Below are 19,315 nucleotides of genomic sequence, written 5' to 3'. Positions count from 1 at the left end.
CCGAGTTTCTATCGCGATCATGGATTTTGTGGAGACGGGTTACAAAAGATAAACTTGATGATAGTGACGCGGTAGAAGCGGTGATAGGAACAATTAGTGACGAACGCCTTCGGATTGAACTCATGAATGCCAGGGCTACCTCAGTGCCAGAACTAATTTCCGTTGCCTCGTCTATTCGTGCTAAGCGTCCCAATTCTAATCATCAAAATCCCAATCAACCACCATCCAAACGTTTAAAATACGCTATTGATAATCGAAACGTCCCTTATTGTAACTTTTGTAAGAAGCCTGGGCATGCTTCTAGTGATTGTCGTTATAAAAATACGTCGGTAGTAGCAGAAAAACATACAACCGAGAAGAATCCTAATGCCTTGACAACTTCGGTACCTAAACAGAATGAAAGTAGGTTTTGCTCGTTTTGTTCAAAACCCGGTCATACGTTTGACACTTGTTACCGTCGTGAAAAACAGATAACCTCCAATGTGAATTCATTTATAAAGAATAAACAGATCTTAAATACTATGCGTATGCGAGTAGGTGACATTATTATTGATTCGGTTTTTGATAGTGGCGCGGAATGTTCTGTGATGCGCGAATCTATTGCGAATAAGTTGCCTGGGAAGCGACAACAAGTAGTCAATTATTTGCGAGGAATAGGTCCTTTTCCTGTAGTTTCCACAAGTATATTAACAACAGTATGTGTTATTGATAACATTAACGTAGAAATCGAATTTCATATTTTGTCCGATTACGATATGACGTCAGATGTTTTGATAGGTGCAAATATTTTGAACAAAACGGGATTAACGGTGATCGTTACTCAGAATAGCGCGACTTTATGCTCTCAACCTCGCGTCATGCACATGCGACCGACGGCCGGTTTGTTTGATGATATAAATCACGACTTGAGCAATACGTCAGAGATCGATCAACTAATGACTCTTCTCAATAAATATTCTACGACTTTTACGCGCGGTTACTCAAAAACTCGTGTAAATACCGGTCAATTGGAGATTCGTTTGAAAAATCCAGATAAGTTTGTGGAACGAAGACCTTACAGGTTAAGCCCGGTTGAGCGCGAGAAAGTCAAAGAAATTGTTAAAGAGTTGTTAGACAATGACATTGTTCAAGAAAGTAAATCTCCATATTCGAGTCCGATTATCTTGGTAAAAAAGAAAAACGGTGACGACCGCATGTGCGTAGACTATCGTGAGCTAAATTCAAACACTGTTCGCGATCATTACCCCCTCCCCTTAATCGCAGACCAAATTGATCAGTTGGCTGGTGGCCAGTATTATACAACCCTAGATATGGCATCTGGATTCCATCAGATTCCTGTTGCCGCTGACTCTATAGAGAAAACAGCTTTTGTCACTCCAGATGGTCTGTTTGAATATAAAACCATGCCATTCGGTTTATGCAACGCTCCGTCAGTGTACCAGAGATGCATTAATCGTGCCTTAGGTCCGCTTCTGAGCCCAGGTAGTGCAAACAAGGCCCATAATGATAGCGTAGCTCAGGTATACATCGATGATGTTATTAGTAAATGTCGTGATTTCTCATCTGGCCTGGAATACTTGGAAAGAGTTTTCATAGCATTACGTGACGCAGGATTTTCGATCAATATTGACAAATGTTTATTCTTTAAACGGTCTATCGAATATCTTGGTAACGTAGTAGAAAATGGCCAAGTTCGTCCCAGTCCTAAAAAGGTCGAAGCCTTACTGAAGGCCCCAGTACCTACTAACGTTAAACAGGTTCGTCAATTTAACGGGCTCGCAGGATATTTCCGCCGCTTCATACCCGATTTTGCTCGAACTATGGCTCCCCTTTACGAATTGACTAAACAAGGCGCTAGGTGGCAATGGACTCATGTTCATGAAGAGGCACGTCAAAATATAATTCGTCATTTAACTTCTACACCGGTCCTAACCATATTCCAAGAGGGAGAACCCATTGAACTATTTACCGACGCTAGTAGTCTAGGCTTCGGAGCGATACTCGTTCAAATTATTAACGGGCGGCAACACGTGGTAGCGTACTTCAGTATGCGTACGACCGATATTGAAAGTAGGTACCACTCATACGAGCTTGAGACACTAGCCGTAGTACGAGCAATCAAGCATTTCCGGCACTTCCTGTATGGACGTCAGTTCAAGGTGATCACCGATTGTAATGCGCTCAAAGCGTCAAAACACAAAAAGGATTTGCTACCCCGCATTCATAGATGGTGGGCCTACCTCCAAAATTTCGAATTCGAAATAGAATACAGGAAGGGCGAGCGGATGCAACATGCAGATTACCTAAGTAGAAATCCAGATCCTTTGACTGTCAACGTGTTGACCAATAATCTGGATTGGGTAAATATCGAACAAAGACGTGATACCCACTTGCGATCCATCATAGATGCTCTGCATAATGGTGAAAATGTCCCCGGATACCTCCTCGAAGGCAATGTTCTTAAATTTGAGAGGTTAGATGCTATCACAGGTTTACAAAAACTTATTGTCGTGCCAAAGTCTTTTCAGTGGAGTTTGATAAATACCTTCCATTGTGCGCTCAAACACCCAGGCTGGGAGAAGACCCTTCATAAAATAAGGGAAACCTATTATTTTGATAAAATGAGCACCACTATCCGTGACTTCGTCGACAACTGTATTGTATGCAGAACTTCAAAGCAAACATCGGGAGCTACTCAGGTACAATTACATCCCATTGCCAAGCCAGTGGTTCCATTTGAAGTCATACACATGGACATCACGGGTAAATTGGGAACTCTTAATGAACAAGAGTACGTTGTGGTGACGGTGGACGCCTTCACTAAGTTTGTGCTACTACGTTACACTAATGACAAGAGTCAACACAGCACTCTGGCGGCTCTAAAGCAAGTTATCCACCTTTTTGGAGCTCCGAGGCAAATAATCGTTGACGGCGGTCGCGAGTTTTTAGGAGAGTACAAAAATTACTGCGACACGTTTAATATAGAAATACACTCCATAGCACCAGGTGTTAGCAGGGCAAACGGACAAGTGGAGCGAGTGATGGCAACATTGAAAAATGGTCTCGTAATGATCAAAAACTATGAGACTCCAGACTGGCACACAGCACTGGAAAGCCTTCAGCTTGCCCTCAACTGCACTGTCCACAGAACAACAGGCGTGGCTCCACTTGCACTACTGACTCGACGTCAAAACTGTGTTCCACCAGAGTTACTAAGTTTAGTTGACTTGGACAAAGAAATAATTAACTTTGAAGCTCTCGAACGTCATGTGCAGCAAAAAATGACGCAGACGGCTAGCAAAGATAAAGAAAGGTTCGATAAAGGCCGAGCTCGAATTCACCGATTTCAAAGAGGCGATTTTGTTTTGATCAAAAACAACCCCAGAAACCAGACTTCCCTTGACCTAAAGTTTAGCGCTCCTTACGAAGTTCACAGGGTTCTTGAAAACGACCGCTATCTCGTGAAGAAGGTAGTGGGACACCATGGACGGCCTCGCAAGGTCGCACATGACCAACTACGGCGTGCACCACAACCTGGAGGAACTACCCAGATAGCCGTGTCGCCCCCAGATGATCAGCAAGCCGGGCCTTCCAGCGCCGGGGCAGCCCTACAACTACAAACCACGTCAGCTGCATTGACGCCCGCAGATGACAACAATGAATAATAATAACGGTGAGAACCTTCCAAGTAATTACCGTCTTGATTGTAGTCAGTATTTATCACAAAGATGCTTCTGGCATGATGAGTCATCCAATAAGCCAACTAATTTATTCTATCATAAGATGCTATTGGCGCGTGGTTGTCCAATAAATAAAAAAAAAAAAAAAGATGCTATTGACGTGTGGAGCCGTCAAATAAGCCAAAAAAATAATAATAATAATAATAATAATAACAAAAAAAAAAAAAAAATGCTATTAAAAATGCTAAAAAGATGCTATTGGCGTGTGGAGCCGTCCAATAAGCCATTTATGAATCCTATCCTAAAAGAATAAAATGTCCCCTGTGTACCACGGCGTACGAGACCGCCCAGAGCACAGCATCAACCTGTCCCATTATTATCCTTAGGACCTCTGTTCTAAACAGCATCGACCTTTCATACACCTATCCTTTCCCTTTACAAATCTATGAAATTGTTACTGTTGTCATGTGGAATGAGCAGAAACATTGACCAAAATTGTAAATGAACCTACAGTTACATACAGAGCTAAGCTTACTGTTTGCATGTGAGATGAGTAGTAAGTCCTATTTGTGTTATCATTATAAAAAAAAAAAAATGTTTTCATTGATCTGTAGTCACACGGTGTGAACAGTAAATATTATAATTTCTGCTATAGCCTTTACATATAGGCTTGAGTGTACTGTGGAAGTGCCAGGCCTCACAAAGTTTAAATTTCTATTACAGAAGATGTGGAGCGACGCAGAGCACGCATCGCGCATCAGAATGGCCGTGTCGCCGCGAAGATTATTTTGCTGATTATTAATTTGATTTGCCTTAGAATAGTTACCTAATTCCAAATAAGAAATGTTTAATCAATACCAATATGTAGAACAGTTTTATGTTTGTGAGTAAATAATCTAAAGTTGATGTTCTTGGTAAATAGTCTTGACATTATTCAATGTTGACATGACTAATAATTAATTGTCTTCAATTTCTTAATAAACATCTGATAATTACTTGATTCTAAATTAAATTATGATTATTTTTAAATAAATTGAATTTTGGAATATTGTTTCTAAATTAAATTATGATTATTTTTAAATAAATTGAATTTTGGAATATTGTTTTGTAAATAGCTAAAAGCTAGTTTTTAAACGTTTCGTTTTGTGAAGTGACGTTTGCCGCGAGTGAACAGAACAAGTTTATAAAAGGCGTAACTTGAGCGTGGAGCTCACTTTTCTGCCGATTTTTGGAGAAACAACATTGTAAGTAGATTCTATGTTTGTTTGATTAAAAAAATTATTATTTTTAATTGTTTTACTTGTTTTCATTTTGATGAAATTCCTTAAGTTTGCCTTTAGTTTAAAATACAGCCCTTTATAGCTATAGCAGAGCCGATGACCAGATAAGGTCAGCGGTTCTGCGCTTTTAAAAAAATAACTGTCCTGTCTCATCTTCGACATATACATCTATAGTCTCTAAAAAATGTTCATAGATAACTTATAAACTAGCCAGTAGTTAATAAAAAGTTTCAATAAAAATTGGACATAATGATAAATACTACCTTTGTGATATAAAAACAAATTACTACTTGCCTTTTTTTATATTATAAGGTGGCAAACGAGCAAGCGACCACATGAATTCGCCGAAATGGCGAAGCGACCGCTGCCCATAGACATTCGCAATTGCAGATGCGTTGCCTACCCTCAATCGACGAAAGAGGAGGCGCATAAAAAGAGAATATTTAACCTTCTTATGCATCTCCTCCTCCATCAAATCTACCTTCCCTTCTCATCCTTTCCTTATAAGAAAAGGGTGGGAAGGGAAAGAGGACTAAAATTAGTCCTCCAGCACCACATTCATCAGACTGTTCGTGGAATTAATTCCACTTGACGCCTGTCTTCTGTAAGGTCATGGTATTTCACTGAGCGAGGACAATTCGTGCAACAGATGTTGTTGTTGCTGGCGTCTACCACTGATGATCCACATCCTCCACATCTTGAATCGGAAAACGTCAATCTTGCTTGCTTCTACTCCTGTTGATCCTTAGTATGGTTCAAGCAGCTGGCGGAGCCCTGCCAGCTGAAGGAGCTGTCAGTGTCACCATCCTCGCTGCGCCTGCGCCTGTCCACGTGGTATGAATGTGGGCGTGTCTCAGCGCGATGTGGGCGTGTCTCCGACATGGAGTGGTTGAGGCGGGTGACGTCGAAGTGATATGCCGCGTTTGAGGGTTTGCGCACCTCTTGCAGGTACTTCAGTGTGTGGCTGTCGGCTGCTTGCTCCTCCTCGCGAGGGTTGTATAACCATTCTGACGAATTTCGTGTTAAGAGATTACTTCAACTAAGAAAAGATATGCTATTGCACTCGAAATCATTAATTGGTATCCCTGAGTAATAAATAAGCCAATTTGAATTCAGATTAAGACATTATTGTGTGTGGAGTGATATATGAAGTATTAACACACCTCCATTGGAGACCTTGTCGATGGCGGCGAGTAAGAAGTCCTTGTCCTTGGCCTGCAACACCAACATCCGCCGCAGGATGTCCACCATGGAGCGCTGCGCACGCGCACGCGCACGCATGAAGTACGTCGCCACGCTGCAACGTACAACTTCAATTAAGTAGATATTTTTCATTTAAAAACATAGGAAACGTTTTCCTTCAAAGGTAATGAAGTATTTCGTAGTTCAAAGTGACAGTTGGTGTTGTTGAAGTAAAAGTATAAATGTGACTCGACTTTAGCAAAGAGCATATTTACCAGAGTGAGAGGAAGAGGAACGCGATGACACCAGGTCGTGTGAGGAACGAGAGTACTCTGCGCAGCGCTGGTCTCTCCGGCAGCCGCAGCACACCCTCGCTAACCACGCCCCATACACGCGTATACGTCACGAATGGACCGCACGTCTGTGACGACCCTCTACATACCAAACAACTTAACTCACGACCTTTACATAGAGGAGTAGGCAGAGACTACCGACCTCCTTAACATTCATACATAGCTCCAATACATTACATAGTCACAATACATACAATTTACAACTTTAAAGAGATAACGTGAATTGACAGTAAAATTAATAAATAAAATAAAATGATAAAGTATTTACTTTATTTAAACTAAATTCTAAAGTACTAAAGGTAAAAAAAATTAACCATATTAATTTTTATTATAATAAATCAATCTATATTTTTAAAAAATATTCCCAAATATTTTAATGCTGTCTCTCTAATACGAGTGTTTATTGTGGGTTAGCTTCGGAACACTGAATTTTTGTTAGCCACTTTATAAAAATGAAATAAAAAGGCGACTGACCGCAAGAAGAGGCTGCCGACAGAGAAGAGTGTGACGAAGAGAGACAGAGTGACCAACATGTACAGCACAGTCTGCGTCTGCGCGGCTCTCCACACCTTACACATTACACAACATACATATACCTAACTTATTATTACACAAAACTTAATTTTTACAACGACAGAGAACACATGGTAAAGTAATTTATAACATCTTACTAATGTTATAAATGCGTATATTTGAATGGATGTATGGATGGATATTTGTTAGAAAGTATCTACAGAACCGCTAAACGGATCTAGCTGAAATTTGAATGTAAAACATAGTAGAGTCGCGTTCAACAGCTAGTTAAACATAGAGACGCTTGTGACGGTGATGAATTTATCAACTACGGAAACATTTTTATGAAAATAAAAGAAAAATGTTGTCATTATTTTGCATTTTAACTAGGAAAGTATAGCTAAACCATAAATACAAGAATTAGTTCTATACTTATCCGCCATATTGCGGGAAAAATTTGGAACAAATTTCTTTACGCATATAAGAAAATGTAAAAAGCCGATCGAAGCTCCCCCAGACCAGGATATAAATTTACTAGCTGTCGACCGAGACTTCGTCCGCGCGGAATTAAAAAAAAACATTATTAGTAATTTATGTGAAATTCCAGACTATGTTCTACATCTGTACCAAATTTTATCAAGATCCGTTGAACCATTCCGGTTTGTTTGAAGGTACCTTCAAACAAACATCCATCCGTCTAAACATTCGCATTTATAACATTAGTAAGAAGTAAGATTAGTTTAAGAACATAAGTAATAAAAAATATAAAGAGATTAGATATTTTGAGCCGTATTCCTATAGCAATAAGGTCGATAATGTACCTTCCTGGCTGGCTGACAGGCGCGCAGTGCGCACTCGCGCTTCACATAGAACAGTAAGAGGAACTTGAGTGCGACCGCGACCGCCAGCAGCGGACACCACACCGCGCCCAGCCACAACACCGCCTGGTTGTACACCAGCGTCAGAGAATTGTACGCGATATTGAACTCTGGCGCACCACTGTTAGGGTTCAATCTACAATACAATGTATAACTCTTATCGCACGTGTCAGTTCCACCGTTATTTAATACTAAACGAGACGCAAAAACAAAGAAAAACCACTTCAAATTAACCAAAAGACATAAAAATATGAGAAAATCAGGTAAAAAGAAAAATAAAACGAATTAAAAAAAAAACTTACTTAAAAATGAAACCTCTAGCGAACTCAACAAGCGGTAAGAGGAACAAAGATACCAGAGCGTCCAGAAGCACGAGCCGGTACGTCTCCCGCCCCAGCGCGCTCTCCCAGCACTGCAACCATGACCATGACAATTGCTACCGTGGAAACTCACCTTAACTTAGTTAATTTCAAGTACAACCTTCAAGAGTAAAGCGAATAGGCACTTACTAAACTATCTGCTACCAATTTTCTGCGGAAGGAATCGCTAAACTATTTAACTAGAAATTTTTCAGAAAGTTTGTATTGAAACAAGGTTGTAATAACAGTGTGAACGCACCGGTGTATCAGATTGCGTCCAGTAGACCAGCAGCATGGTGAGTGTGCTGATGTCGAGCAGGCCGGTGCGAGCCAGCGTCACATACAGCGCGGTGCGGGCCTTGTAGTACTCCACTCTGAACACATCCACAGCTTTATGTGTGAGGGTAACAGTGGCAGACGTCAGCAACAATATCTGTTGCACGAATGGGACTCTCCCGGAGAAATATCATGACCACACAGAAGACAGGCGTCAAGTGGAAGTCGTTCCACGTACAGTCTAATGAATATGCGTGCCGGAGGCCTAATTTAGGTCCATTTTCCTTACTATCCGTTTTTTATACGGAAAGGAAGGAAAAGACGGATTTGTTGGAGGGAGACGCATATGAAGGGAGAAACATCCTTTTTTCATACGTCCCCTCCTCCGTCGATTAAAGAGGGAGCAACGCATTTACAATTACGAATATGTATGGACAGCGGTCACTTCACTATTTCGACGAATTTAGGTGGCTACTTACTTTTTTGCCACTTTATGATATAAAAAAGAAGGGCTCGAAGACTACCCAAGTTAGATCTGGCTAGGAACATTAGATACGAAACAATATAAAATCAACTTGCCCTTTTCTCACAATATGTGATTGAAAATAAATCTCACCTGACAATCAAATTGAACAGCAACGGACAGAGAGCTACCACAAATGTGATGATCAAAGAGACGAAGATCTCCCAGTGCTGGACTTCAGTCTTCAGCGCCAGCAGCAGCCAGAGGCCGTACTGCAGGCCGGCCACCAGCGCCAGCACCGCCCCCGTCACCACCACGTTCACCATGTACTGCCACACTCTCCTCCATAACGACATTGTCACATGCTTCTTGTTCTGCTCGCTTAATAACTCCTGCAATAAAAATTAAAAAAAACTTTTCATTTGATTATAAAATTATTCGGTCGACTTTTTGAGAGTCTCGACAAAAGCGGTTTTCTTAGATGGCGCGTTCAAAATGGCGCAGATTTCTCGACCAATCAGCGGCCGGAACAAGACATGTTTTTACAAAACGTAAAATATCTCCAGCAAAACACAAAAAAAAAAGATAAATGACCTTGAATTCATTGTAAATACTTGAAGCGTTGAGAGCGGCCGCGTGTTGTGACACGATGCCGAAGTCCCAACCGCAGAATACCTGCGAATATGTAACAATACAACATTTTAAAAGATACAACCTTTATATTGTATAAATGAAAATAAATTGAATTTTCATCATCTTATATACTTACTTTGGAAGCAAATACATTACTGAGACCTCCGGCAATCTCGATGAAATTACGCCTATATGAATACGCCGTCCTGCAGTAAACATCAAATTTTTTTATACCAAAAAAACCTATATTAAAAAACAAACAGAATGCTATATTTTACTTTGAATACTTACCTATAGCAAAGAATAGCAAAGAAGAATAAGTACAGCGAGATCATGGTGAAGAAATAGGAGAAGGGCATATTGTAGGTGAGCGGGCCAAACGAGTTCACGTCGCCCCAATGGTAGTGCCCGTAAAACAACACGCTGTCTTCGAAACCACCCTACAATAGAAAACGGTTCAACCAACTATTCATTTATTACTGTATAAAAAAGTTAAGGCAAAATAATTTATGGCTCAAATTTTTTCACAGCAAATCACACAAACAAACTATATTATTACAAAGTTCAATGATATTAACCTAGTGTGACAGGAAGGATTTATATTTCGATCAAAGTACTTCACCTACATACCTTACCACTGACGAAGTCCAAGAAACCCATACTCCCAGTTCTATTATTTCCCTGATCATGCAGTACTTGCGGCACCACCACGAAGCAGAGCAGCAGTATGGCCAGCAACAGGTTGAGCGCGAACAGCCAACGCAGGAAGTGGAAGTAGGAGCCCACCGCGGAACCGAACTGACCTTCCAAGTGCCGGATCGCCTCGTGCCACGGCTCGATCGAGAATATCAACTCGCTGATACGATCACGTCCCTGTTGAGATGATAAAGTCATCATCTGCTAGCACTTTCCATGTACTAATCTTCAATGCATTTCTATCAGCCGTCAATCGAAACATCACACGCGCTATACAAGATATCAATTGACCTTCTTCAGAGCAAAGCTGATCCTGTACTTGAGGCGCTTGTAGAAAGAGATGGGGCGGTGTTTGGAGCGCAGGCTGACGGAGGCGGACAGCTTGGCGCGTACCGTGCGCTTCATCGTCAACCCCTGAGGCAAGTCGCGCAGCGCCTCTCTGCACAAACACGCCTTCTTGTATATTTTATATGCAGACAATTCAAGACCCCAAAAATTTCCGAAAGACCACGGACGACACGGCGGAGTTGTTAGATGGCGGAAAATAAAGCCACAAGATGGAGATGATATTTAATAGCAGTTCATGTTCACCTGTGAAATTTAGAGAAGGTTCAGAGAGACAGTCCTTACTATTTAGTCTTCTAAATGCTTATGAGGTGGAGCCCCCTGGAAAAATCTTCCTGTCCTATTTCGTCTGATTTCTCCAGGTACGTATTGAACCCGTTACCTGTTTTTTGGACCGTACCTCCTAAGCTCCTCGGAGACAGGGTTATCCTCCATGAGCCGCTGCAGCTGTTCCATCTCACGCACTATGATGTCTGCCTGCCGGTCGCTGTCAGCGCCACCCGTCAGCAGCGCCTCACTATCAGAATTGCTGCGGCGCAAGCGTAGCGTGCCTGCAATGACAACCCTGCTTATTTATAGAGAAGAATAACTGGGGAACGAAACTTGTATAGTGTCAAGTATGAACGAAAATACCTACCTATTATGGAAGGTTCTTTTTAAATATAAGTAATATGGGGAAATGTCAACACATGTCTAGCTTATAACTGTTTTAATATTTAAGTTACGTCGATCTGTACGCGATCATCTATTTTTCCATTTTACGAGCAATGTATGCTATGGTCACTTAATATTTGCAAAAAAGAAGTATAAATATAATTTTATCTCAGAGAAGAAAGCAGAATAGTTGTAGTAAGTACGTATTTTCGAACGACATTTAAATAACTAAACAACTTACTAGAAAATCGACATGTAACAACATCATCACACTCCACTGGATTCATTTTAAATAATAATTCTAAATGTGAACTGGAATATTTCAAACGAAATTGTAGACAGCAAAACAGAATGGTGCACTAAATTTCGGTTCACAACACACATCTTTCCTTGTTAACTTAATTAGAGTTTATTAAATGGCCGACATACCAGTGGCGCAAGTGCAATGAGTGTTGGAAAAAAATTTTTTTTTCTTTGAGAACTAGCAATTCATAAAATGTTTTAAAATGAAATGTATTGTATTAAAGATAACAGTGGGAAAGTTATACTGAGAGCGTATAATGATGAAATTTTCATTTCTGGATTATGTGTGGTAAATTAACACAGAAAATTATGTGCCCAGTTTAAGGTTATAAACATTAATTGACATCAAGTTCATTCAATAACAGCTAGTAAATATGTATGTACTTGTTGAAGTACAGTTTATTACAAAAATTATTGCATGTTGAACTATAACTTTTAATGTGAATAGATGTTGATAACAATCAACAGATAAACCTTATTCACTAAGCTTTACGGAAGGTCACATAGCCGAACAAGACTACCCACAACACTATGTGCACATATGGGGCAGACTGTTGTACGTGCTTTCCATACTTATTGGATCTACCCGGAACCCAGCTGCCAAAACATGCTAACCAAGAACAGATATAAAATGCAATTGTATGATAACTTACCATAAGGGATTTGTCTGGATGGCATGAAATTAACAGCCACCTGCCGCGCCACATTGTTCCTCAGAGTGAAAGTACGTCTTACATTTACTGGCTTTAACTCCATTTCCTCTACTTGATCTTCCATCCTAAATTATAAAGAATCTCAATATACAAGTTTACATTCTTACTTACACCTTTGTTTACAAACATAGCAGCTATGATATCCCTGAAATATGCATCTACAAACGTCTTAATGTTAGGTTACTATTTAACAAATACAATCTTTAATTAATAAATTTTAACTTACTTTGTAGAACCAAGAAAATGTTTTAGCAATATGTAAAAATCAAGATTATGACTCTTACTGATTATTTACAATTATTCCCTGATAATTGGCAATAGACGATAAGATAAGGATATGTTATACTTAATTAGCACGTAATGTTTTCATATTAAAATTTTCTGTTTATTTATGTTGAATTTTATTTTGATTATTGATGAACTTTGACAGTATTGACATTTTACATCTGGAAGTGACAGTTCTCAGTAGGGCTCGCCAGTGCTTTGAGTTTTTTTTTGAGGTTGCAACACTGATGTTGCAAGGTTTTTGCATTTTCTGTTTCTGGATTTTTGTTTTGGGTTGGTTTTTATTTTTAATATTCAATTAAAATTAATGACCTGCCTGCAGTTCAGCTCACAGTTCACTTGTATGCAGCAGATCAGTGAGTCGACTCGCAGCTCAACTCATTTTCTACCTGCGTTGCGTTAATCTTCTTAATCTGAGATTGCGTTACGATTTACGTTTCAAGCTGCGATCTACGAATCACCAAGCAGCTCGCGGCTCGCCGGCTTTACAGTTGTAGTAAATTGGTATTAAAAAATCACGATGAGTCGTGAGCTACCAATTTAGTTGATGAGTTTTAGCTCAACGGTTCAAGTCAATGTGATCTGCACTTTTGAAACGGGTCAGAACTAATTTACACACCTCTGTGATGCAAGTTGGGTGCGAATGTATGTATGGATTCAATGTTGTACTCAATTCTCATTCTATAAATGAAAAGTAAAAATTGTAAACTGTAAAATTTTATTTCGCGTTATTTCGATCACTTGGAAATCATCTTAAATTTTTGTTAAACAAAAAAACCATATTAATTATCTGTAAGTTGCTGCACCATTTGTTACTCAGTTTTAGATTCGTTCTTGTTCTAAATATATAGTTCTGCTTTTTATTTTCAGATGTAAATGGTTTTGTATGCCTTGAAATGGCTTCACTTCAGAGTGTGACAGTAGACCAAGTGAGACTTATTTTAAGTGAAATTATCGAAGCACTGGAATCCCCAGACTATGCCCCGAAGCTGGACGAGGCCAAGGAGGCTGCCGGGAACGAGATGCTAAAGATGATGCAGATTGTCTTCCCAATGGTTGTTCAAATTGAAATGGAGACTATTAAGCGACACGGATTTATTAATTCTCGAGAAGGTATTGATATATTTTATGTATGTAGCCCCAGCTTCTGTGGATGTTAATTTAGTGTTTACAGATTACTAGTTGTCGCCCGCGACTCTGTCCTTGCGGAATTAATAAAAATTTCGCCATTCTGTAGATTCCTTCAAACAAACACACTTCTGTAATATGACTAAAATACGGTAATAAGTAAAAACCTAAAATGTTAATTTTCAATGAATTTACAAGGTTTTTAAGGTAAAAAACTAAATTCATACATCAAAAAGCAACACATTTGTGCAACACTTTAATAGAACTTTCTAGTAATGGTAAAGAATGCCAAAGTGATAATAATTATAAAAACATACTTTCAGAAACTGCAAATATTCACGTGTTACACCATGTCAGAATGTGGGCACAATATTTAACAACAAATGTAAAAGTATTTTGTTACCTCTTGTATGTCATGCTAACTGATTATCCAATATTGCAAGGATCATGTGGGATAACACTAACATAGAATATACTTGTACAGGTATTGTACAGTTTACACAATTAGTCCGCGAGATGGAACGCGCCGATACGGAGGTGGCCCGCCTGCACAGCCAGGTGCGTGCTCATTACCTGCCCCCTGTCTCCATCAGCTCCACCGTGGATACCTCTCTATGAATTGGTAAGCAATTACAATATACAGTACATGTTTGAATAAGTGTGTCACGCTGAAGAATGTTCTTGTTTGTCAAAATTAAAACAAAGTCAAACCTGCTGTAGAGTTCTACTTGGATTGTAGAGGACCATGCAATGGGGTAGAACTTTGTACAGTAGTGGAATAGTAAATCCTTATATAAGCCAAAATATTTATTCGTATTCAAGCAATTTGTGGTGAACTATAATAATTATTTTATTTGTTTTGCATTTTAAAACACAATGTAGTTTTATTAAGATATGTTAGTTTAGAAACTTTACCAGTTATATGTGTGTCTTTGCAAAGTTTAATGTCTGTGACAATCATATCTATGAATTGTTCTCGGAAAATCATAAAGTAGAAGTAAATGTTTACTAAATGCATATAGTGTTTGGTACAGTTGCATTTGAGTATGTCATATACATTGATGTACTATATATTTCTTAATACGTGGTTAGGCTATATCATGTAGGTAAACCATTTCATCTTTATTTTTTGCCCGCACAATTGTGTAGTTAGAGAATCTCTCATCACTACGGCCGGTCATAGGGCCTGTGGGATCTTGTGCTGGGAAGAGCATGTTGCAGAGAGCAGGAGTGAGTTGAGACTTAGTGTTGGAAGTAGTCAGAAGTTAGACACAAAAAGTTACACATCAGGAAGCCTAATTCTAGTCCTCTTTTCCTTCCCACCTTTTTCTTATAAGGAAAGACCTTTCGGGTTTGACGGAGGAGGTACGCATAGGAAGAGAATATATCCTCTTTCTGTGCGTCCCCTACTCCGTTGATTGAAGGTAGGCAACAAATCTGCATGCGTCATGCATTGCGGATGTCTAAGGACAATGATCGCCTCGCTATTTTGGCGAATTAAGGTGGTCGTTTGCTGGCCAGTTTTTGTTATAAAATTAATGTTGCGGGAACTCGTCTTGTGAGGTACCTGTAGCTTTAACAGAAAATATGTTTGATAAGGAATTATAGATTGTAATCACGTTTTATGTTATGGCTCTATTTACATTCATTATTTTATGTTTCACTTTATGTGACATAATTTTTCAATAAACATAATATTTAAATGTCTTTGAAATGTATTAGTAACATGTTGTTATCTGATTGTAGTGAAGGTTTGATATATTATCAGTTTATTTATTATTAGTCCTTTAAGTGTGCTCTGTGTGGAGGTTTATAACCTTAATTGAGGCAAGTGTGCTTTAGCTGTGATTTTATAAACAAAGGAATTATATATAGCTAAAATATAATATATGTTATGTACTAAAATAACATTGATGGAAGACAAAATTAAGTTAAACTCTTATAAATATATCAATTGACATATATGTTTGCTTTCTTACAAAAATAATAGTAGTTTAACTATATGTTATGTTTGTCCGAAAAAAAAAAAAAACAGACAAAACTATACATTAAAGTTTTTATTTTATTTTATTTACAAACAAATTATTGAGATCTCCTTTTTTTAAGTGTGTCAGAGCAAACAGATCATATCACTGATTAGTTTATACGTTGAATCTCTTTGCATTTGTTCAATGATAGTTCACTGGCAGATAGCTGGGCGACAGAATACGTGTAATGCTGTGACTTCGCTCGACAAATATTTTCTTGGACGATAAGGTGTTATCTATGTCGCGGTAGCAGCTAGATAACCTTCTAAATACCAGCAAAATAGTTAAAATCTTTACTTAGTCAAAAAAAAATAGTGTTTACAAGAAAATGAATGTACTTTTCTGACTTTAACTCTGGTTGGTCCAGGTTGGAGGTTCTGGTAAATCCATTTCTAAACATTATACCTCAATTTCAACACATATGAAAATGGAACTATTTCTGTTAGGAAATTCTCGGTTGTATACGCGGCATAGGTAAAATGACCCGCCGCCGCCGTACGCCACTCAGTAAAGGAAGTAGTATGAAGATAGTTTCAGAACTTTAGTTATCTGTTAAATTGTTGTACTCCAATAAGGAAGTTAATGTGTAATTTATTTTTTGCAGAGGGCGGCAGTTAAGTGATAAATGAATCTCAAAGACTAAAGCAAAACATGCGACGAAGGCAGTTGTACAAGTTCGCGGTGTGCGCGTGCGTGCTCGTATACATCTACTACGTGTTCGGCGTGAGGGACTACATCTACGCGCGCAGCTTCGACCACGAGTTCGACTACCCGCTGGCCGCCGACATCCGGCCCGCGGTGGCCGCCGTGCTCGCCGGACACGAGCCCCCGCTCGCCCCCATCAACTACTACCCGCACCGCTTCCTCACCAACTCGGGCAAGTGCGCCACGCTCGAGCGGCTCGACCTCTTCATCGTCGTCAAGTCCGCCATGTCCCACCTCGAGCGGCGCGACGCCATCCGCCAAACGTACGGACAGGAGAACTTCATCCCCGGCACCATAGTGAGAACCCTGTTCTTCCTCGGCGTCGACCCGCCGCCCAAGTCGGACACGCAGCGGCGCATAGAAGAGGAGATGGCGCGGCACAGGGACATCATCCAGATCGACTTCCTCGACGACTACTACAACAACACGATCAAGACGATGATGTCGTTCCGGTGGCTGTACGAGCACTGCGCCGTCGCCGACTTCTACCTCTTCACCGACGACGACATGTACATCTCCGTCGCCAACTTGCTCGAGTACGTGCACGAGCGCACCGACTCGCGCTCGCGGAACGGGACGGCGAGCGCGACGGGCGGTGCGAGTAAGAAGGACGGGGCGCTGCTGGCGGGGTACGTGTTCCAGTCGGCGCCGCAGCGATTCCGGTCGAGCAAGTGGCGCGTGTCACTGGAGGAGTACCCGTGGAATCGATGGCCGCCGTATGTGACTGCGGGCGCGTACGTCGTGTGCAACCGCGCCATGCGGCTGCTGTACGCCGGCAGTCTCTTCGTGAAGCATTTCCGCTTCGACGACGTGTACCTCGGCATCGTGGCCAAGAAGGTGGGCGTTGCGCCGGCGCACTGTCCCCGCTTCCATTTCTATAAGAAGTCGTACAGCCGGGAGGGTTACCGCCGCGTCATCGCCTCGCACGGGTACTCGGACCCGCGAGATCTCATCACCGTCTGGAACGAGCAGAACAGCGTCGCCTGAAACTGTGCAAGCCTTGTGTTAGTGACACGTCTTGTGGAAGTGTATGTGACTCGTTGTGTATGGACATTATTTTAAATAATTTTTATATGTAGTCAGTAAATCAATTTTCTATATGTATTGGAGTAATGCTCTCTGCTGGTAGGACTTGATTTAGCTGATATTTAGCGAGAAAAATAGGTAATTGTTATTTATTAAACTATTTCCGTATCAATGGTTTCAACTGTCATTGTCTCGTTTTCGTTTTTAACCAGCTACTAAATGATATGTTTAGTGTTTCCTTGTAGTGAGCTACAAATGTTTAGTGTTTCCTTGTAGTGAATGTAATCTTAAAAAATACTTTTGTTTAATAATTATCATTTAATTACTTTTATAGTACATTTGTATGGATTTTATTTACCCATACATATATTTAAACTGTTTTTCTTAGTAATGTATGGTAATGGGAGAAAAACTGAATTTTTCTCACTCTAGATGTTAGCATGGTTAAAAATGACAGTAGTATTAAATATACCACAAATATACAAAAAAACACTTTACTCTGTGGAACGACTTCCGTCAAATTTCACTCAGTAAAATAAGATACTTTTTTTAAATAGTTCATACATTTTTTACAACAAAAAATGCAGCTGTGGATGCATTCTAACTTCGGAGCTCTTTTTTAAATTCCGGTCAATAAGGAATATATTTTTTTAATTCCAAAAAACGCCGAATTTACGTTTAGAAACTTTAACAGATGAGACAGAGCGACATCAGATTTTTGGCGCTGGCGCCACCTTGGATATTTCAGTTTTTCTCCCTATTTTTTGTATTAATTCATTTAAAAATCTTTGATTATTGCATGACAAAAATTATAATTAAATACGAAATATGATTGTAATGCTCAAATAATTGACTAACGGAAAAACTCTAAAAAGATACTAATTTTAGGTTTAAAATAAAATTAGTATATATCCAGTCTTATATTTGTATAGTCGACTCTAAAAGCAGCAGTTTTTTTATTCATATTAATCATTTATACTCATCTATGTATAATTACTTATAACTTGGTGCGTAATTGTAAAAAAATAATAGCTGAACTAGAAAATATCTGTTTTGCAAGCTTGTGAAATACTTTAGTAATTTGCATTGTTATTTTAGAAAACTTACCATAATAGCTAACATTTAGCACGAATTTGTTGCTATGATATATATTTTCTCAAATGAGATATAGTCCTACAAAAATCTTATAACAGTTTTCTGACATTGACTAGACCACAAAGTTTTAAAAGTTACCAGTGAGTAAAAAATTTCCCAACTTCCTATGTCCATGTTGTAACTCAAAGCAATTGAATTTGCAACTAATGACCTGAGTTCTCGTAGTAATTACTAAGTATTTAAATTGATACATCCAAACACATTAGCAAATTAACCTCCATGTTATTTTTGTGCAATTTTGAAATTATGAAAATGGCAACATTAAATTGTGCAGCTGCTCCCTAATTGGTTAACTTGATGCTGTCAAGATAACATTGTTAGTTCATATATTTTATGACTGCCAAAAGAAAATTGTGAACCTATCATTGATATGGTTAGGTAATAAACGTCCGCGACTGGAAGTATGCTTGCAACTGTTTTGATCTTGATGAATTATCTACAAATTTGAGATTACTCTAAATTTATTTATCTATAAGTAATAATCTTTCGCAGTAAATAATTTATTTTAAGAATCGAAAACAGAAATAGATCTCGACACATTGCAAATATGGCATATTTTCACACTATTTAATAGTTAAAAATTTAAGCACAGAGAAAAAGTTTTCTTTACGCGATTTTCAATAACATGTAAAAAAATGTATTAATTTATTTCTCTATAAAA

At 39.2% G+C, this 19,315-nt stretch overlaps 3 protein-coding genes across 4 annotated transcripts; 2 read left to right on the top strand and 1 right to left on the bottom strand.

The window, feature by feature from the left end:
* Positions 1-5,443: 5,443 nt before the first annotated feature.
* On the bottom strand, positions 5,444-12,723 carry LOC106721410 (transmembrane channel-like protein 3). 2 transcript variants are annotated; one of them, XM_045679650.1, is made up of 16 exons: positions 12,555-12,723; positions 12,269-12,393; positions 11,059-11,209; positions 10,605-10,752; positions 10,248-10,490; positions 9,909-10,057; positions 9,754-9,823; positions 9,579-9,659; positions 9,138-9,376; positions 8,505-8,619; positions 8,189-8,298; positions 7,830-8,022; positions 6,970-7,064; positions 6,418-6,576; positions 6,124-6,257; positions 5,444-5,967 (listed from the first exon to the last, which is right to left on the bottom strand). In XM_045679650.1, exons 2-16 carry the CDS (start codon positions 12,390-12,392, stop codon positions 5,690-5,692), a joined length of 2,289 nt encoding a protein of 762 aa, XP_045535606.1. In that variant the 5' UTR covers position 12,393; positions 12,555-12,723; the 3' UTR covers positions 5,444-5,689. The 2 variants fall into 2 exon arrangements, with proteins under 2 accessions (XP_045535606.1, XP_045535607.1); XM_045679651.1 differs by lacking the exons at positions 12,269-12,393; positions 12,555-12,723 and adding an exon at positions 11,554-11,727.
* Positions 12,724-13,509: 786 nt separating this feature from the next.
* Positions 13,510-14,359, top strand: LOC106721407 (protein C10). The gene is made up of 2 exons (XM_014516334.2): positions 13,510-13,726; positions 14,226-14,359. The coding sequence occupies exons 1-2, from the start codon at positions 13,510-13,512 to the stop codon at positions 14,357-14,359; spliced, it is 351 nt and encodes a 116-aa protein (XP_014371820.1).
* On the top strand, positions 14,286-17,704 carry LOC106718256 (beta-1,3-galactosyltransferase brn). Its single transcript, XM_014512303.2, has 2 exons — positions 14,286-14,363; positions 16,373-17,704. Exon 2 carries the CDS (start codon positions 16,420-16,422, stop codon positions 17,458-17,460), a length of 1,041 nt encoding a protein of 346 aa, XP_014367789.2. The 5' UTR covers positions 14,286-14,363; positions 16,373-16,419; the 3' UTR covers positions 17,461-17,704.
* The last annotated feature ends 1,611 nt before the right edge of the window (positions 17,705-19,315 follow it).

Source organism: Papilio machaon, chromosome 10, assembly GCF_912999745.1.
Source record: "Papilio machaon chromosome 10, ilPapMach1.1, whole genome shotgun sequence".
NCBI classification, from domain to species: domain Eukaryota; kingdom Metazoa; phylum Arthropoda; class Insecta; order Lepidoptera; family Papilionidae; genus Papilio; species Papilio machaon.
This window is presented reverse-complemented; position numbering and strand designations above follow the sequence as displayed.